This window comes from Pygocentrus nattereri, chromosome 4 (genome assembly GCF_015220715.1).
Source record: "Pygocentrus nattereri isolate fPygNat1 chromosome 4, fPygNat1.pri, whole genome shotgun sequence".
NCBI classification, from domain to species: Eukaryota; Metazoa; Chordata; class Actinopteri; order Characiformes; family Serrasalmidae; genus Pygocentrus; species Pygocentrus nattereri.
In genome coordinates this window covers 12,244,053-12,265,886 of record NC_051214.1, presented here as the reverse complement: position 1 = coordinate 12,265,886, position 21,834 = coordinate 12,244,053, and the positions used below count along the sequence as shown (strand labels likewise).

Genomic DNA, 21,834 nt, shown 5'->3' with positions numbered 1-21,834 from the left:
ACTGTTACATCAGAGGCAAGCAACTTTATCTTGCCTGTGTTAACGAGAGTAGGTATAATCTTCAGGCACATTCGTCACCTCTCCTGATCCTTTCGGAACTGGCAGAACCGCCTCGGCCTCAGTCTATGGGCAAGAAGTCCGAGCCAGCATCCTCAGACAGCAAAGGACAGGAGACGATACTTGAGATATGTCAGAAAGTTTTAATTTAAGGCAAATATACAAACAGAAATATATTATCTGAAACCCAAATTCAAAATGTATGTACAGTATTTAAAAAGACTAAAATAAAAACTTGCGTGAAAAGTACAATACAAAAATTACTGCATAGCAATTTCCATTGAACAGTTTTTCCAGAACCTTGTGTATATATAGTGGTATGCAAAAGTTTGGGAACACCTGGCCAAGTAACGTTTTGCTGAATTTCTAAGCGAAAATAAATGAACAGATCCTCTATTAAGAAAAACTTCTGAACGTTTAAATGCACAGTTACTGTTAACTTGCTGAATTTAACCCATTGGGGGAAAATAAACATGAAAATGTGGCCGGTCCACAAGTTTTGATACAATTTTCCAATATGATACACTCAGCAAACAGAAACTGTGCACTAAAATGTGTATAAAAGTTTGCTCCCTATAGAAGACATTAACTTATTTTCATGTCAACAAAACCTAATTTGACTGGGGGTATTCAAACTTTTGCATACGCCGGTATGGGAGACAGTTTCATGTCTGACGACGAGCTGGTCAGCTTTACTGACAACAGAATGAGAGAACTGCATGACTGCATATGTTATTGACATCCCTGAAATAAACAGCCCTTGTGGGCATCATTATATCATCACCCTGTTCAATGATGTCATCTGAGAGGGGAGGAACAGTGCAGAATGAGGTAATGCCTCAATTTGATTCTCTGCTTTGTGATGTGGACACAATACATTTCTTAGGCTCACCATCTGAGGTTTTGGAAACTGGAAGGAAGCAGAGAAATGACTTTGCTCATGCTCAATGCTGCGCAAAAGACTTAGGATAACACTTTAACCCTGCTACATAACACTGACATAAACATGCCATGGCAAATATGCTGTGATGAGTCATCATGACAGATTATGTTCAGTAATATACACCGACAGGCCACTTCATTAAGTAAACCTCCTTGTTTCTACACTCCATTTAATCAGCTCCACTTACCATGTAAGCACACTTTGCAGTTCTACAATTACAGACTGTAGTGCATCTGCTTTTCTACGTACTTTGTAAGCCCCCTTAACCCTGTTCTTCAATGGTCAGGGCCACCACAGTGCAAGTATTATTTAGGTGGTGCCCCATTCTCAGCACAGTAGTGACATTGACCTAGTGGTTGTGTGTTATTGTGTGTTGTGCTGGTATGGGTGGATCAGACAGAGCAGAGTTCCTTTTAACACTTCAGTGTCACTGCTGGACTGAGAATAGTCCACCAACCAAAAATATCCAGCCAACAGCGTCCTATGTGTCCTGCGACTACTGATGAAGGGCTAGAACAGGGCTGCACGAAGGGCCGTTGTCCAACACAGTCTGGTGATTTACCTTCTCAAACACACCTGATTTTACTTCTTTGTTAATTGCCAGGTTTAGTGGGTGCGTTGGAGTTGGGAAACTATCAAACTGTTACACTCTAATGAAGTGGCTGGTTGGTCTGAGCGTCAAAGTTACCTTTACCATTAATCATCATGACAGGTGCTATATTAGAGATCATGACCGCTTTCATACAACAGTTAGTTCTGATTGGTGTTATTTGTGACAACAGCATTTTTTTTATCATTCTGCTGAGTGCTGGTTACTAAGCAGCAACTGCTTTATAGCTAACCAAAGTACATTATTACTGTGACGGCAGAACAACTAACAAACAAACAAACAAACTAAATAAGACAGAAACAAACAGAATGGGCTTTTAAATACTTTACAGACTGACTGGATCAAGGCAATGTTCATATTAACCTGGCAAATACTGAAGTAAAAGCTAAGCTGAACCTGAGATTGCAACATTTTTAAGCATAAACGCTTACTATCCAGATAAATATCTGTACATATCATTTTCTCAGACTGTTTTCACGGTGAAACTTTCATGCAACTAGTTGCATGTTGCGAGTGGCATGCAATAAGTCCTGTGCAACTTGACAGTTACACAAATCAAAAACTATGAAAGTTGCACACAACACATGCATTTACTCCTCCAGCAGCTTATATTACTTATACCAACTTAGACTTCCAGCATTATCATCTTTGCATGATTTTTTCAGCCGTCACTGGTGTTCCTTTTGTCTATATCTATATGTTTTGAAAATGAATGTTTAAATAGCTATTATAGGTATAGATAAATCTGATGTGACTCTAGGCCAGAATGAGCAAGACAAGTTCATCACGGACCACGTCTCTGTCTCTATAATATATCTACAATCTCTATAATATAATAGTTTGATGGTCTCCTTTTCAACAGCCAAGTAAAGCCTCTTCTGTTTTATTTACTCTCCATTGATCCAGTGAAATCAGTTTTTTGGTATCAGTATGTTGTTCTACAAGATCATGTGATGTGTTACCGGTGTTTTGATTGGTTGTCTTATAAAACTGAAACTGAGATGTCTGCAACGGTTATGGCTGAGTTTTAAATGAGTTACAGGACTCTTTCCATAATGCAAACTGAAATTAAGTTTCATGTATGTTTTAGGCAACTAAAGTTGCATGCAAATTTCATTGTGTAGAGCCAGCCTAAGATTTTTGCGCAGTACTGCGGATGCTCGCTGATCTCAAAGCAAAGTCAAAAGAGGTCTGAGCTAAAATCAGTTCACTGCTTGAAGATGAGCAAATCTGCAAGGCATCTTGACTCAAACGGAATGCATGAACACATCCAAAGTCTCCAGTGGCTCCAGTGGTTTTGAACGATCCATAGTCCTAAAGGCAACATTTTAAACTGAGCAAAGCAGAAGCAGCAGTCTTTCTGACCAGCTGTGAGAACAGAAGCACTGACCAGGAACTAACACAGAGGTCCTTCAAATCACTGAGACACATTCAACACTGCAGTGCATATGAAGGAGTTTAAACATGAATAGCATTGCATAAAAGGGGGAGGCAGTATGTTGACGGGTCCCTTCTAGCTTTTGTTCATTATTAGCAAAGCTAGTACTTTTTGGTGAAATCTTCCCTTAGAGCATCTCGTAATGAGGTAGCTCTTCCATCCTCAGACTAACTGAGAACTTATTTACATTGTAATTAACCATGGTAATATCTCCCATTCACAACAGAGAGTCTGGGCAATACTTTTCAGTATTAAAGTAAGTAGATGTACGGTTGTACGTACAAAAAGTTTGAACACTCCCGGTCAAATTACGTTTAGTTGATTTTGAATGAAAATAACACATCCTATAGAGGCAAAATAATTATATAGAAATATCTTCCTGCACATTTATTTGCTGAGAAAAGAACTTAATTAATTAGAAAAAAAAATACAAAACACAGAATGTGCCAAAACCTTTACAGAGGCTACATTTTGTTTTATTATTTGTCTTCCAATATGTTAAATTTAGTTAAAAAAAAAGAGGAATTATGCATTAAAATGGGCAGAAGTCTACTCTCCATAGAGGATTAGTTACCTTATTTTTACTTAGAAAATCAACAAACAATTTGTCTGGGGTACCCAAACTTTTGCACAAAACCAAGTGCATCCGTAATTTGTTAAAGTAAAAACTTAAACTGCCTCTAAAACAGGTTGTAAATGAGACCAAACTAAGATTCAATTCAACGTCAATGGAGGGTTTGTCAACAATGTTCGACTATCTCATATGGAACTAACAGCAAGGACATTAAAAGGACATTTAAAGCTTATGTAAGTCCAGGCCATGAGGTGGTTATGATTTTCTGGAGTGTTATCTTCAGACAACGAGTTAATTATCTTGCGATCTCAATATAACAAAAGTTATCTTCGGATTATGAGTGAGGTGTCTTGTGATCTCAAGATAACCAAATTGTTAACTTGAGATCACAAGATAATTAACTTGTTAGATCAAGATAACAACAGAAAACTCTAGCAACAGCACATGGCCTCTCCGGACTTCCGTAAGACCCAGCTTCTCACAGAGAAAACCAAATAGAAAAGGTAAAGCTGGTCTTAGAACTACGGTGGCAGAAAAGACCCAACAAACTGCAAATAAAACATGAGCTGCAAATGCACAAAACACTTTCATCAAACTGACAACAGTTTTACAAATGCATTGTAAAGTCGTAGACCTTCCACAAACTCAGAAACCACTTTCAGCAAACTGACCACACAGACGCCACATTCCATAAACGCACCACAAACACAGAAGACACACGCAACTTCAGAAATGCCCATAAGTCTGTCACAACACAACAGAGATGTTTCCAGAGGACGCTTAAAGAGGATGTAGCCTTCGCAGCACAAACGTTCACTGGTAAAAGTAAGCCAACTTTTATTTGAGCATACCATTGCAATCACAGTATCGTAACGGGAATTAGCTGTAAAAGTTAAACTAGTAATACTAGAGAACTCCCACGGTACGGTTCCAACGTCAGATAGCGAACTAGGCAGGTTAACCATGAACTTGGGATGTGTCAGCAGTCTTATCTAGTTCTGTCAGTGATCTTACATCATAGATATTCCATCCCCTCTGAGCCCTTAGCGTCTTCCAGAAACAGTTCCGTTGTGTTGTGGCTGTTGTGACTGGCTTTGCAGCGTTTCAGAAGTTGCATGTGTTGTTTCTTTATGAGTGCATCTGTAAAATGCAGCACTGATAGGGTCATGTTGATGAAAGTGTTCTGTGTTTGCAGCGCGTTTATGACTTTGCAGTGTTTTTAATTGTACTACGAATAGGGTCTTGTCGGCCGCCGTAAAGAAGAGCTTAAAAGGTTAACCTAGATTAACTTCATAGTGCTGTGATTGTGAAGAGCCTGGTATAAAAGTGGAGGTGCAGTAAGATGATGTGGTTTTGGTGGTAGTCACATATGTAAACAACGTTCTTCAGTCCAACTGAATATTGAACCACTCAGCTGCTCTGCTGTAGTGTGGATGTGAATTGGTTGTCAGTGAAGTTTGGATGTGTTTGATTACCAGCTTCAGGTTCTGCTTTCACTCTGACCACACACAGCAGCTGCACAGCGATCCAGATTTGCTCTTAGCTCCATCAGCTGGGCTCCTCCTACACACAGCTTTTCCCTAGAATGAACAAGTACACAAATGTAAGGGAAGCAGAACACTGAATGTTTATTCTGCAACTAGTTAAACAAATTTAGGCTTTCTAAGCATCTTAAGATATACAGACGTGGACATTTTGATGACTCCATCATACGGTCATTAAACATGTCACCAAGAGCTTATTAAGCGTGTACATTTCACACTAGGAGTACACTGGAACTGGCCTATTTTTGCTCCAAACAGCAGCCAGCAATTGGCAAATGTGTTATTTTGGTCCACTTGTGTGGCAGACAAGTGGACGCCTGCTGTATTTGAATGCTGCTGGAAAATGTTGCAGCACAATTATGAATTTCTTATAGTGATAAACTGTCAACAATTTTGCTGTCAATTGTGGCCTTGGAATAAATTGGGTGTTGATTTTTCTGCAAGATACGGATACTCAATGCCTCGTTGTGGACGTCCAGGGGCATCCAGAGGAAAAAAAAAAAAGCAAACTAAAAAACAAACGTACCCCAAGTGCAGTCGCTGAGGAAACACATGCTTGGTGTCCAAATTATGATTCTTTAGTTTAGAACTGGAGCATCTAAGCCAACATTGCTAAAAAAGACTGGAAGTCACCCAAAAAATTTCTGTAAATAAATGCCCAAAACATCTCTCAACCCTCTTTAACTGCACCCAGGTCTTAATTCAGGTTTTGCAGACAAGTCGATGTGAATTAGAATGCAGTATTACAAACTACAAACTACAAACAAAGAAAAAGCATCTCTATGTAGTTAACAGAAGGAGAAACCGTATAGGACAACTGGAATCGCTTCTTTCCTGAGCACAATTTGGTAACAAGACCATCAAAGATGAATTCACAACAGACACACCGCATGTAGAGAAGCCACAGGAGTGTGCTCAGATCATCAATACAATGTTCAATTACAAATTTGAGGACATTTTCTACAAAACAGCCTCAACTATAGATGTTTGAACCTGAATATACACAGACCCACCAGTGACTCCCCGAATGACATCTTAGCATCACATTCATTCAGATTCATTTTCTTGAGGTGTCGTGCAAAAATATAGATTTTATAATATCCTGCTGACCTTCCTTGTAATTACCAGGTGAAAAATGATCCCCACGTACACAAATATAGTGCAGGGATACTGACCGCCTCTCTTTCTAGTTTGTGGCTCATTGTCTAAAGCCTCCCAGAGTTGGAACAGTACCGGAAAGCAAGACATCAGGCAGATAATGTGTGAGATGAGGTGTGAATCCATAAACACACTATGGATTCACACGTCACTCTATCACAGTGCACTCTATCACGAACACACCACATAGACCTATATCGTATCCTACCTATAATTAATGTGCAATATCTGCTGCTGACAGAATGGTACAAGTGCAATACATACGTTCTGTGCAATATCTGTAATTATTACTGTGCAATATCTACAATTTCTGTGCGATATCCAGTCATTACCTGCTCAGAAATGTGCAATATCCATACAACTGCGTGTGTAAACTGTACATTTGTATAGTTTCTTCATTCTATTTTTTTTATATTTTTCTGCCAACAGACGCCTTGTTTATTTATTTATTTATTTATCTATAGTATTTCTTATATTTTGTATGATGCACATCTTTGTCTACTTACTGCTCTTTATCTGCTTACTGTGTATTCTGTTGTAACAATGTAAATATCCCCCAGTGGGATAATAAAAGTCTATCTTATCTTAATGTTCCAGTTTAAGCTTAAATGTGTAAAGAAAGCTTTTTCGAAGGAATTTGTAGCAAATATATAAAGATTTTCACATTTCACTATTGCCTTCAAGTGTTCAATCTGGACAACAAACGCATCTTGGCTACACTGGAGGTAAGTGGAAAATTATGTAAATGTATGCATTCAAGCTTGAGAGATGTCGATAACTTTCAGAGTCAAAGTAATTCAATACTGAGAATTCCCTGTTCACCTCCTATGCTTGCACAAGCAAGAACAGAAGGCCATACAGAATGGCTTATTTATTGTCCACTTAGAGGCTGGTGTATGTACAGTAGGACATTAAAGAGTTTTCAGAAGGAACATCCCAAAGCATTCCTGATGTTATCTGAGTCCAGCTGAACAGACATGGACAGTTACCCCAAGCCCTCTACAGCGGCACTTCCCACACAATCATGACTTGCCGATGACTTCCACTCCACACTGCAAGCTACAAACAGGAAGAAGATCACACGTACGCAGGAAGTGGCTGAGGGCCAAAGCACAGTGAAACGTCTGCAAAGTCTGTGGAAAATCATTAAAAGAGTCTGCAGTGGACAGAACAGCACAAGTCCTGGATGACCGCTTCTGAATAATTGCTTAAAAATGTGAAGAAAAAAAAATCCACTTGTCAATCAGTAACATACATGGCAAATTCTATACAGAAGCAAAGCAGAGACGTAGAAAAACCAGGAAGTTTTAGAGGCGCTAAGAGATCAAATTGTTTACTTTTATAGACAGAATTTCCGCAAACATTCTGTACAGGTAAATCTTACGAAGCAATTTGGAACATTTGGTAAAACAGTCATATTTAATTTTCTTTTGCTTTCCACATATTCAGTACATTTTCCTTTGTTTTCCAGTCAAAACATCTAGAATGTAATCCATCCAAAACGGAAAATGATGTTTACGAAAAAAGGAAACAAAATGAAACAAAAGCACTGCTTTCCTCTCCAAATGTAGTCTTAGACCTGCAGACCAGTTCCTCTCGATAAAAAGAACCCCAAGACACTGTGGATAAGGCCCCATTTGTGCTTTGTATCCACTGATTCCTCCCTCCCAACCTGTTGCTGCTTGTTTGTTTATAGCCTTCACTGCTTTTGTTCACTGTTGAACATGTTACATAACCAAAAAGAAAAGGAATTCATATGCACATCCACCCCCAGTGCCCACCCTCTCTGCCTCCTTCTCTTTCGCATCCTCTTCTCCGTATGCCTGTTTATGCAATGTTGTGCATGGCTGAAAATAAGGGCAGGCATAAACAGGGCTGGCTGAATGACTGTGCATGGAGGAGATACTGAGAAGATCATGTATCCACATCATAAACCACAGAGGCAAGGTACCGGAGTGCAAAGGGGAAAGATAAATACTACAAGGAGCTCAAAAGCCAGTGCTGTTACTCTCGAGGGTCATATGCAACAGGAATGAAGGTACTACATGACCTAATCTCATGGAATGTTTCTTTAGAACTTGGGAAAAACTATCTACTAAAATATATAGTTGTATGCAAAAGTTTGCACACCTCTTGTCAAATCATGAGAAAATGTGTAAAAATAACTTACATCTCCACATCTGAATGCATGGTATGATCTAAACTGTGCTAGGGCCTAGGTGACCTGCCATAATTGATGGAACTGTGAATCCTGCAGGAGAATGGCCAATCTTCATTCCATGACCTGAAGCTTAAGTGCAACTGGGTTATACAGCAAGACAACAACGTGAAGTCCACACTAAGTGGCTCAAAAGAAACAAAATTTGGAGTGGCCTAGTCAAAACCCTATGAACATCAACTGAAATGTGACAGGACCTTAAAAGGGCAGTTCATGCTTGAAAGCTCTTCAGCGCGACTCAATTAGAGCAATTCTTAAAATAAAAAAAAAATAGGCCAGGCCTAAATTCCTCCACAGCAATGTGATAGACTGATCTCCAGCAATGGGAAAAATCTGGTGCCACAACCAGTGTTTATTTGTTACATATAGCTGTAAGTTGCAAAACTTCTCCTTGTCCTGTATTACATTTTGAATGAGTGTCCGAAACCACTTAATGTGACAAAATTGCAGGAATTAGAATAGAACAATTCAACTGCTTTATCACAACACTATGGTTTCCTTTTGGCCAGTAAACAGTCTGGGGCAGGGGTCAGGGGAAGCCAACAGTAGGAAAAAGAGTTAGTGATCTGAGCAGGTATGCTGCCGCTCTGACAGCCTGTGAAGTACAGGATCTTGACGCTCCGCCAGTGTCACTGAGCTGTGCGAGAGCAATCCAAGCTGTCGACCTGTGCCACTGCAAGAAGAAAGAAGACGTCTTCTGAGTGAGTAGGTGTTACTGATTTCATCACTTGTCATGTCACTGAGTTATATGATCTCGACCTGTGCACAGTAACACAGACAGCCAATATACTCCTCTACAGTGGCATTCAGTAGAAATGAAACAATACTTTTCTGTGTTCTTTTTTTTAGTTCATTACACATAAGAAGAAACCAGCCATTAGGGGTGTACTTTGTGTACTTCTGGTGCCGGTCCCAAGCCCGGATAAATGGTGAAGACTGCGTCAGGAAGGGCATCCGGCGTAAAACCCGGTCAAGGCCCGGGTTAACAACGACCGCCTCCGGTGCTGTTGACCAGCAGGGTGCCGGTGGAAATTGGACTACTGTAGGTTGAAGACCATCAAAGAGGAGAGGAGGAAGGCAGGTTAGAAGGCAGCGAGAGAGAAGGAAATGCAGGAGTGTGGAGGTTAGAGTAGGGACTCTGACTGGTAAATGCAGAGAGCTTGCAGACATGATGGAGAGAAGGAAGGTAGATATTCTGTGTGTCCAGGAGACCAGATGGAAAGGAAGCAAGGCCAGGAACTTTGGAGGTGGATTCAAACTGTTCTATCATAGAGAGAGGTGTAGAGGTGTAGAGAGGAAGAGAAATGGAGTAGGGATAATCCTAAAGGAACAGCTTGTGAAAAGTGTTCTGGATGTAAAGAGAGTGTCAGGATCATGAGCCTGAAGTTGGAGGTTGATGGTGTAATTTTGAATGTGGTCAGTTCATATGCACCACAGGTTGGTTGTCAGTTAGAGGAGAAAGAGGAATTTTGGAGTAAGATGGATGATGTGGTAGATGGTGTCCCTAGAGAGGAGAGATTAGTGATTGGTGCAGACTTCAATGGACATGTTGGTGAAGGGAACAGAGGGGATGAAGAGGTGCTGGGTATGTATGGTGTGAAAGACAGAAATGCAGAAGGTCAAATGGTTGTAGATTTTGCAAAGAGAATGGAAATGGCCGTGGTGAACACGTATTTTCAGAAGAGGGAAAAACAAAGGGTGACCTACAAGAGTGGAGGGAGGTGCACACAGGTGGATTATATCCTTAGCAGGAGATGCCACCTAAAGGAGATTGGAGATTGTAAAGTGGTACCAGGGGAAAGTGTAGCAAGGCAGCATAGGGTGGTTGTCTGTAGAACGAGATTAGAAACAAAGAAGAGGAAGAGAGTGAAGACAGAACCAAAGATTAGATGGTGGAAGCTGAAGGAGGAGGATGGTTGCATTGGGGGCAGTGAGGAGCTACCTGAGGACTGGGAAACTACAGGTAAGTTGGTGAGAGAAACTGGCAAAAATGTGTTGGGTGTTTCGTCTGGTCAGAAGACAAGGAAAGTTGGTGGTGGAATGAGGAAGTCCAGGAGAGTATTCAGAAGAAGAAGGCAGCTAAGAAAACATGGGATAACCAGAGAGATGAAGGAAGTAGGCGGGAGTACTGTGAGGCTAGTCGCATAGCAAAAAGAATGGTGGCAAAGGCAAAGGCTCAGGCCTATGATGAGCTGTATGAGAGGCTGAACACTAAAGAAGGAGTAAAGGACTTCTATCGTTTGGCTAAACAGAGATAGAGCTGGAAAGGATGTACAGCAGGTTAGGCTGATAAAGGATAGAGAGGGAAATGTACTAGTGAGTGAACAGAGAGTGTTGAGTAGATGGAAGGAGTACTTTGAAGAACTACTGAATGAGGAAAACGAGAGAGAGAGGAGGACAACGGGGGGAAGAGATAGTGGATCAGGAAGTGCAGAGAACTAGTAAAGTGGAAGTGAGGGCAGCTTTAAAAAGGATGAAGAATGGAAAGTCAGTTGGTCCAGATGGCATACCTGTGGAGGTATGGAGATGTTTAGGAGAGAAGGCAGTGGACTTTTTAAACCAGGTTGGTTAATAAAATCCTGGAGAGTGAGAGGATGCCTGATGAGTGGAGAAGTAGTGTACTGGTCCCCATTTTTAAGAACAAGGGTGATGTGCAGAGCTGCAGTAACTACAGAGGTATAAAGCTGATGAGCCACACCATGAAGGTATGGGAAAGAGTTGTTGAAGCAAGGATAAGGCGAGAGGTTCAGATCAGTGAGGAGCAGTTTGGTGTCATGCCCAGAAAGAGTACCACAGATGCAATTTTTGCATTGAGAGTGTTGGTGGAGAAGTACAGAGGAAGTCAGAAGGAGCTAAATTGTGTCTTTGTGGATCTAGAGAAGGCATATGATAGGGTGCCAAGACAGGAACTGTGGTACTGTATGAGGAAGTCAGGTGTAGCTGCAAAGTATGTTAGGGTGGTGCAGGACATGTATGAGGATAGTGAGACAGTGGTGAGGTGTGCAGTTGGGAGTGACAAATGGTTTCAAGGTGAAGGTAGGGTTACATCAGGGATCAGCTTTGAGCCCCTTCTTGTTTGCAATGGTGATGGAAAGGTTGACAGATGAGGTCAGGCAGGAGGCTCCATGGACCATGATGTTTGCAGATGACATTGTAATTTATGGTGAGAGTAAAGAGCAGGTGGAAGAGAATCTGGAGAGGTGGAGGTTTGCACTGGAGAGGAGAGGAATGAAGGTCAGTAGAGACCAGACGGAATACATGTGTGTGAATGAGAGGGAGGCAGGTGGAAAGGTGAAGATGCAAGGAGTAGAGGTCGTAAAGGTGGAGCACTTATCATCCACTAATATCTTGGGTCAACCATGCAGAGCAATGGACAGTGTAGAAAAGAGGTGAGGAAGAGGGTGCAGGCAGGATGGAGTGGGTGAAGATGGGTGTCAGGGCTGATATGTGACAGAAGGATAGCAGCAAGAGTGAAAGGGAAGGTTTACAAGACAGTAGTGCGTCCTGCTATGATGTATGGTTTGGAGACTGTGGCTCTGTCTAAGACAGGAGGCTGAGCTGGAGGTGGCGGAGTTGAAGATGCTGAGATTTTCGTTGGGAGTGACAAGGATGGACAAGATTAGAAATGAGCAGATCAGAGGGACAGTGAAGGTGGAGCAATTTGGAGATAAAGCCAGAGAGGCCAGGTTGAGATGGTTTGGACATGTGTTGAGGAGGAATAGTGGATATATTGGGCAAAGAATGTTGGAGATGGAGCTGCTGGGTAGAAGGAGAAGAGGTAGACCTCAGAGAAGGTTTATGGATGTAGTGAAGGTGGACATGGAGATGGTTGGTGTAAAAGTAGAGGAGGCAGTAGATAGGGCAAGATGGAGGCAGATGATCCGCTGTGGCGACCCCTAAAGGGAGCAGCCGAAAGAAGAAGATTACACGTCATAAGAAGAATGCTGCTGTTCTAACTATGCTAGAGTTAGAAGTCTTGTGTCCTGATAATAGTCATACTTGCTTACAAGGATTCTAATATGGCCTAACTATAATGAAAACCTATTTAAAGTTAAGGAGATATTCTGACATGAATCTAGAATTTAATGTCATGCAATATTTCGTAGTACAGCAGTGTAACCCTCAGTCTAGGGCTGGGCAATACTACAATATTTAAGATTATGGTTCAACTAGATTTAGTGCAGTGCAGTATGTCAAATGTTGAATACGATTAATTGTATTCATTGTTTGTGATAGTATTTTTAATTGTGCCATTACTTTTCTAAAATGTATCACAAGTTCAAAAAATATATATTGAGACATTTCATGTATTGTGAAAGCTTCTTAAGGTATTGTGATATTACATTATTGCCATATCGCCCACCTCCACCTCAGCCTTATTGTTATATCATTTTCACGATTTCTTTCATCAATGCTCTTGTACTACAAAAAACAGCACGCATTACGCAAATATGTCTAACTATTGAACAAGATGACTGAAAAAGACGTCATCTGGATGGCAGCGCATGTTGCCAAAACGTGTATATCGATCAGCATAAATGGTACCTTCAAAGATGTGCCAGTCATCCATTTTACATTGAGAAATGTTATTCTTGAATTGTTGCAGTTTGATCATGCAGTCTTTCACAGTGGTGAACCCCTCCTCATCTTTACTTTTGAAAGACTCAGCCTCTCTGGGATGCTTTTTTATACCCAATCATATAACTGACTAGTTGTCAATCAACTATCAGGTGTTTTTTTTTTTTTTTTTAAGCATTAAACAACTTTACCAGCCTTTGGTTGTCCCCATCCCAACTTTTTTGGAACCTGTTGCTGGCATCAAATCCTAAATGGGCATATGTTTTTCAAAAAAACAACAACATTTCTCAGTTTAAACATTTGATATGTTGTCTTTGAAGCATTTTCTATAAATTATAGAATTTAAATGACCTCTACATCTTTGCATTTGGTTTTTCATTTACATTTTTCAACTTTTTTGGAAATGGGGTTGTATGTGTTTATTCATTTTGGAAGTCTTATATTGAAAATAAAATACATATTTATTTATGTTTGAGTCAATTCATGTTTCTCAGGCTACAAATTCTCCACAAAGGGGTGTCATTAGCAACAATGCATCCTTGTTCAACCTTACATTGCACAAAATGTGCTTGCAGCTCTGATGTCAGCAGCTATTAGTATTTCATCATTTTTATTTTGCACAACAGTGAATGGTGCTTTCGTAATGTGAATGTTCTTTTGCTATTTGCTTCAAGGAAAGGTTACTGTACTTGCATCACATTCAGTCAGAGGCTCACTATTTTATTAATAGTTTATTGCTTCTCATGTCATCACTGTGATATCCAGCAGCTTAATCACACATTACATTTTATGTCCATATCATGCAGCACCTATTGAGGATGCAGAGTAGCTGCTTCAGATGAGATCCTACAAAAAGCACTCCATTAGACCAACCCGGCCGTTACCCCATCTGACCACTCTGCTACCATGGCAACCATAGACCACTCAGAATTCTACCATAACGCACATACATAGGCAGCACTAATACATCAAGCCTCAACATCCAAAATAAATTACTCTTTGAAGTGACCTTATCTAAAGAAGCAGTGCAATGTGGAGAATTTGCCAGGAAAACAAACAAACAGGCAATAGGCTGCTGCAACTGATGCTGTTCTCAACATCATAACAAGTAGGGTTCAGAGCAAAGCATTCTGAACACCTCAACCTCCAACAGCACTCATGACAGGATGAGAGTGGAAGATGAACTGCACCGTCATCTTCCCCTGAGTGGAGCTGCTCGCAGGGATACATATGACCACATGCTGGCTCCGCTAATCACCCTCTGAGCTCTCAGCCTCCTATTAACATACCTGCAGCTCTCACTGGAGAAAGGAGAACAGAATCCATGTAATGATTTTCTCAGAGTAACACAGATAGCTGCACACAGCACATACTAGACTAAAGATTGGGGCGACTAATCATTACTTCTGAGAATGGTTAATCTATTGAATATTGTTCAATTATTTGACTAGTTGAACCGATTAATTGCCTCTGCCTCTTATGTTATAAAGGCATAATGCTTTTGTATTAAGCAGATGAAGCCTTGTCTCATTTCATTTATTTTATTTTATCTTGAATTATATTCTGAATTTGATGCTCCAGATATGGTCATAATTATGTTTTATTTCTTCAAGCTACTGCACTTTGTATCTTTTCAGCACTTTCCTTTTTCTTTTCCTTCTTCCTTTTTGCATTATGACTTGCCTTTGTGTATGAAATGTGCTATGCAAATTAACTTGCTTTGCCTTGTTGTGTGGCAAGGCATAGGCCTGAAATGCAGCAGGACCTTACACTCCAGGGGGTAATGTGCTACCTACGGGTTATACTGTACACCTGCAGAACTGAATCACAGATTCACAAAGGAACAACCTCAGAGCTCAAAGTGAACAATGGGTTATGTAACATGCTATAATCAGGTGGATGATTACAGAGGAGGAAATATTAGCACCATTGTGTGCGTCTTTCGTGGCGTTAAATATCAGTCAGGTGCTTGAAGCACAAGGCGAGTTTGTAGTAACAGTTCGTCTGGCAGCAAGTGTGGATCCAAATACAGTGCATGAGAATCAGTTATATCAGTGTTATTTACTTTATTTTGCTGAAAATAGCTGTATTTCAGGTTTATTGTTTTCCCCAATGTGTTCAAATAAAGTATATGCATGTGTGTGGTATGCATTAGCTGTGTAATTGATGATATACACTGATCAGGCATAACATTATGACCACCTCCTTGTTTCTATGCTCATTGCCCACTTTATCAGCTCCACTTATTATATATAGATGCACTTTGTAGAACTTTGTACAATTACAGACAGTCCATCTGTTTCTTTGCATACTTTGTTAGCCCCCTTTTACCCTGTTCTTCAGTGATCCCCATGGACCCTCACAGAGCAGGTACTATTTGGGTGGCAGTTCTCAGCACTGCAGTAACACTGATGTGATGGTGGTGTGTTAGTGTTGTGCTAGTCTGAGTGGATAAGACATAGCAGTGCTGCTGGAGTTTTTAAACACCTGCTGGACTGAGAGTAGCCCACCCAAAATATCCAGCCAACAGCGTCCTGTGGGTAGCGTCCTGTGGGTAGCGTCCTGTGGGTAGCGTCCTGTGGGTAGCGTCCTGTGGGTAGCGTCCTGTGGGTAGCGTCCTGTGACCACTGATGAAGGACTAGAGGATCATCAACACAAACTTTGCAGCAGCAGATGAGCTACTGTCTCTGACTCCACATCTACAAGGTGGACTGACAAGGTAGGAGTGTCTAATAGAGTAGACAGTGAGTGGACACAAACCCCAGCAGCACTGCTGTGTCTGACCCACTCGTACCAGCACAACACACACTAAAACACCAACCACATCAGTGTTACTGCAGTGCTGAGAATGATCCACCACCCAAATCGCACCTGCTCTGTAAGGGTCCATGGGGGTCCTTACCACTGAAGAACAGGGTAATAGGGGGCTAACAAAGTATCAGAGAAACAGATGGACTACATTCTGTAACTGTAGAACTACAAAGTGCACCTATATAGTAAGTGGAGCTGATAAAATGGACAATGAGCGTAGAAACAAGGAGGTGGTCATAATGTTATGCCTGATTGGTGTATAAGCCAGTTAAACTTTTGTCTCTCCTTGAAAAGACTACTTGACCAAGTCAAATTTTAATTAGCAATTACATTTTTTTTTCATTATATTACACTATGCTATGTTATGATGAGAGCCTAATAAACAGCAGAAATGGGTCAGACCCCCTGCAGCGCTCGTGTTTGGTGTTGTGTAAACAGACTGCTTACAGTGCCAGCTAGAACTGGACAGCACAGCTCAGTTAAAGAATACCTAGCTCAAGCCTGACATGGCACTGGACCAGGAAAAACAAGTTCACCAAACTAATCAAACATTCACCAGGTGCTCCTTTTTCTCTAATTCTGAATGTATATTCTCATTGGTGCTACTGAGCTACTGTAGAGGACTGCTAAATGCTGCATTGGTAAAGACAGATGCTTCAAAAAAAATACAGTAAAATCTGCACCAGACAGATATGAAAATTCAACAATTATTTCAAACCAATTTTTGGCAATTTATTTATTGCACACACAGGGTACTGTGCTAAAATGTCTGCTTTTTATTTATTTTTGTTCTATTTGGAAACCTACAGAAATGATTAGTTTTCTCTGTAATGCTAACATAGTCAGATGTTCTATGTTCTGCATTATGCTTATGTATAAGCATCGGCAGATATATACCTGAAACATATCGTGAAACTATGTTAACATTAGCCCGTTTAGATGAATGCCAGATTCAGGGATGTTTCAGTCACATTTCTAATAAAAAATTAAAACATGCAGTAGGCTCTCCATCACCTTCCACTGTCTAGTCTTTTCCATTGTTTGTGAGGAAGTGGACATAAAGGAAAGGCTGGTTGTTTGGGGTTAGCCTTAGTGTGGAACAGAGCCACCAAAGTGACTGCTGTGCTTTTGTTTTTCCTCATACCACATGAGAAGCTGCCTATCTCAGCTGCATCAGATGATGCTGTGGTCAGGGCCTTTGCGCAAATATAGGTGTGGACCAGCTTCTACTGACAGTGTACTAGACTCTCGATTTCAAAATCCAATACTGTCTTTGTAAGCATAGGTATGGGACACATGAATGGGGCAAATTACTTGAGAATTCTACAAAGTTAAAGTAGGTTTCTTGTTCGAATTTCCTATTCCACCTTAAATAGTGCAGCAGTTACATTCAGGCACTCGTACACATTCCAAAATGTAACTCCATTTAAGGTGGGATGGAAAAATGTGAACGAAAAGCTGGCTCATAAGAGGCTAATTTTAGCCTTGTAGAAATTTAAATATAAAAAAAACTTAACTAAATTAACCTCATTTAAAAATTCACTGATTATATGCCTCCATTCTTAACAATGGTATGCAGTGGTTAAAAATTGCAGGCATGAGGCTAGCACTGACTGCTGGATCTTGAAAAAGGAGTGTGATGCAATGTCCCAGTGAAAATGGACACTGGACAGCAGTCCATCAGAGGCAATAGACACCTGCATGACCACTGATGCACTAAAAACAGAAGGCTCACCTCTCCAGATGAAGTAATATCCTGCAACAGTCTCACAGCAATGAATCCACAGTCAAGAGTGACACTTAAAATAATTCACACGGCCACTTTACAGACAGGAAACAATAGATTTGGGATCACACCATGCTCTGTGTTTTCACACCCACATTGAATCCCAATGTAAACTAACCTGTACTCTCGTTGAGACAGGCATTCAAACAGGTCCTTGGCAGTGAACCGTGGCTCCACAGCAGCAATCTGAAACGCAGAGACATTTTTTTTTTGTTCCAGCTCCAGTTCCAGGGCACATTCTCAACGTCCTCAGTCATGGTCAGTGAAGTGAGACTTTGGAGAAAGTTCAGTTAAACTTAACTGGTGCTGATGAGCACTAGTGCCAGTACTGTGAAAATGAATGCTTCAAAACCAAGCTTTTTTTCTCCATCCAACTGGCCACAGCAAGTCCAAGTAAAAACCACAGTGGTACATTTTGTAAACATATGTTCTTTTGAGGAACAAGACCGTCCTAATGTACAGTGAACCAAATGTCATGGTTTAAAGACATAAACTAACAAGCAAATGTTCAAAGGTAGTGTAGTCATGGCCCTGGAATGATGGAGGTGATTTTGTTTTTGCCAGCCTTACCTCACTAGTGTGAATGACAGTGAGCAAGGTCTGAGCATCCTCAACAGTGCTGTCCACAGACAGTACCCTAAAAGAGAGCAAACCCACAACACAATGAGATTAGTCATTGATGTAAATTAAAGATTCCCAAAACTAAAATGTTTTGTATTATGCAGATAAATCATAAATAAAGCACAATATGGCCTAGCATATTGGAGCAAGTGCCCTAAAACAAGCTTCCTCAGCAGAGCGTAAGAGAGAAGACAGACACTTTGTAGGGAGCGAGTGAACCTGTGAACTGCTCAAGGCCAAACGGCCAGAATGGAAAATTACTAGTATGTGTTAGGAGGTACCTGGCATGATGGTTTTAAAAAAAAAAAATGAATCAGACTAGGCTTGGAGATAATGGTCTCCACAAAAACCCCATATGATGGACATGTGAAGGTCAATTTGGATATAATGGTGGTGTCATGACAATAGGAGACAACAAAAAAAAGAGGTGGGGCGAGATCACCCCACCTTCACTGAGAGTATAAAATATGTGTACATTCCCTGTATAAGTGTGTGTCCGAAGGCCTTTGGAAGAACATTCTCCATGCTCAAAGAAGGAATAAAGGACCTGCACTTCTGAATCTTGAAGAGTCTTCTTGTATTTCTTAGTTCGTTCAATTCTTTTATTTTCTTTCAACAAACTATTGAATTCGTTTTATTTTACAAACCATAAATAATACTTAGGCTTGGTGGCTAAACACGTGTCGAGGAACGACATCATCTACATATGATACACCCTAATCATATACAATTATATTTATCTGTACATAATAATGTGATTCAAAAGTTCGGTGTTAATTCTTCATGAAGTACGCAAATGGGTCAGTGACAAATGAGACATTCAAAATGAAAAATCCTACATTTTTGCAACTGCATGATTCTATTCAATATATTGATACTTTGTTTTATTGCTTTGGTAATGAAAACTGTATGGTATACATTCTTTTTTTTAAAAGTAGGATTAAATAAATAAAAATAAATAATAAAAATGAATTAATAAAACCGCTATATTTTAAAAACATGCATGAACTAGCCTTTGTATTTGGAAACCAATATAAACCTCTGTCCTTGAACTGAAGTTTAGATGCTATTTCAAATCATTTAACTTCATAAGAATAACATGGAACATGTTTTCCTGGAGTCACACCACCTGACTTGGTTAGGTTAACTCAGTTTAACGTCACTCAAAAATGACTCAAATTGGCATTGCAGTATGATGATTACTTGGGGTATGTTTTTTCCATCATACCTATTAAATTCCACTGAGCACCAGTTACTACAGATGTTTGCACAAATGGTATAAATCTGCACCCAGAGCCAATTCTGGGCATGTTTGCAGTGGGGGGGGGGGGGGGGGGGGGGGGGGGGGGGGTCTCATTATTGCAGGCATTGATTTACTTTTTTGACAATAAATGGATGGCAGTAAGCTCCAGCCTTTATAATTGTTATGCTTCTTTGGTTGGCTACCGACATTCAAACACCGTCAAGGAGAGGTTATTAGATATGCAGCATCTCCATGTGCAGAAAACTGTGAAGGAGAAGCTGTTTACTCTTGTGAAGGTTTTTAACTATAATTTTTTTTTTATCTGTTTTGGATGACACCAGATTTGCATTTTTCATCATCTCAAAGCAAGTGCCCACCCCACTTCTGTGTCCTTTCTTGCCAATGTAAAACATGAATCAGAAATGAATATCACTCGCTGCAAAAAAGGACAGATTTTATACAACCTGTAGACCTCACCAGGGTTTGCTTGAAGAGAACCCCACACAGTCATTTTCAGGGAGACCAGTGATCATATTCTGGGCTGTACCCAAACTTAAAAACTGAATCAATATTTGGCCAAAAGTAATGAACTCTGGGGTCAAAAGGACCAGGGTCTGAAAAAAAGCTCAAGTATGAAACCGCTCAATTGTGTTTTTTCACCAGGCAGTATGGTACAGCATGGCATGCCCACAACTCTCAACTCTGACTGTGTCCATATCCAAACACATAACAGAACTGTGAAGCTCTCTTTAGCTTGTTTAGCTTTTCACACAAATTTAACACAAACAACAATAGCAATACCAATAACAAACACAACATTTAAAAACAATAGCTGTAACACTCTGTAGTGCACACGTGTGCACTGTAGAGTACACGTGTAGTGGAAATACTTTTGTGATGGAAGAATTGACCAACATTAAAACACAAATTTTAAACAGGGCTTCTTTGCTTTACATGCAAAACCTCTGCACAAAAAGAACACAACACTCAAGGTTATTTGTTATTGAGAATAACATCAAGACTGTGATGATCTACAGCACTCTCCGAAAGGTTCATGCCTGTGACCAAACCATAGCTCATGCTATTTACATTTTATTGGAGGTTTTTATGTCTAAAACAGAGAGTTTGAACAAGGTTATTTCATAAGCAAATAGCAACTGCAAGAGCATGAGATGATGAGGTCTCAAAGAAGACACACTGTGATAAGAGAAAGAGAGAAAGAGAAATGACAGAGAGAAACAAGAGGGATGCTTAGGGTTAGATGAGGGAAAAGGGAGGAAAGAGAAGAAACAAGATGAACAAAAAAAGCAATAGCTAGAAGGAAGTGAGAACAATATGAAGGGCAATGAGGAACATGGGACAATGAGGAAAAGGGGGAGGGAAGGATTGAGAAAATGAGGAGAGATTGAGAGGAGAAAGCAATTTCTGTATTACACATGCACCCTGGTTTTCGTTCTGGGGCAAAATGAGATTGGGAGGAGAGAGGGAGGGAGAGAGAGGAGAGGAAGAGGACAGTGAGGGAAAAGGTGTGTGTGTGTGTCTGTGTGTGTGTTCGTTCACTCTGATGAGTCATCTTTCTGCTTCCAGCACATGAAAATTACTCTTAGCTGTATCCATGGAAACAGCAACAAATCTGCCTCTGCACCCCTCCTGGTCCCTCTACAGCTCTCAACATAGTCAGAACAAACATAAATCCAAACATGCACCCAAGTGTGTTGTGTATAAAAGAGTAGGGGTGAAATTCACCTCATATACAGCTGAATCTTTACTGTAGAGCTGAAAACTACTGAAGCAAATCAGGCCGTGTGAGCTGAATGCACATCAAATCCATCAGAGTGGCATGAACACCTCTGTATCACTGTGCCTATAGTGACATACAACAAAGAGATCACATGTGTAATCTCTATAGGAAATATAGCCAGCTCCTGTCTCAAATTTACTTTAAACAAGAACACAGATCTCAGAATGAACGTCATAACTTTTGCCAACAGCTGACATCATTTAACAAGGACACAGTGTCATTCATGTGAAGCACTAACACGGTCACCATTCAGTCTACCACTCATTGTCTGTCACTGTTGTACAAAGTGTTCTCTAACAGGAGATGGGTGCGAGTTCACATCACTTCTCCCAACTAAAGCTTGTTTTTTTCCGCTCATTATTTCACTAATCAACCGTCCAAGGTATCCAATGCTAAAGTTTCTTATTCAAATACTCCTCAGACACCAGAGTGCAACTACTGCACCATTTAAG

The 21,834-nt window shown here is 40.4% G+C and overlaps 1 protein-coding gene across 3 annotated transcripts in view; it reads right to left on the bottom strand.

The window, feature by feature from the left end:
* Nucleotides 1–1,390: 1,390 nt before the first annotated feature.
* The window catches only part of swt1 (SWT1 RNA endoribonuclease homolog), a 50,840-nt gene continuing 30,396 nt past the window's right edge, over nucleotides 1,391–21,834 (bottom strand). For 2 of the 3 annotated variants that reach the window (XM_037538009.1, XM_017718041.2), the window contains exons 16-18: nucleotides 18,288–18,354; nucleotides 17,836–17,903; nucleotides 1,391–5,202 (exon numbers count right to left, since the gene is read on the bottom strand). In XM_037538009.1, coding sequence (XP_037393906.1) covers nucleotides 5,103–5,202; nucleotides 17,836–17,903; nucleotides 18,288–18,354 — 235 coding nt within the window. In that variant the 3' untranslated portion in view covers nucleotides 1,391–5,102. The remainder of the gene's footprint in view (nucleotides 5,203–17,835; nucleotides 17,904–18,287; nucleotides 18,355–21,834) is intronic. The other variant, XM_017718042.2, reaches the window with a different exon arrangement.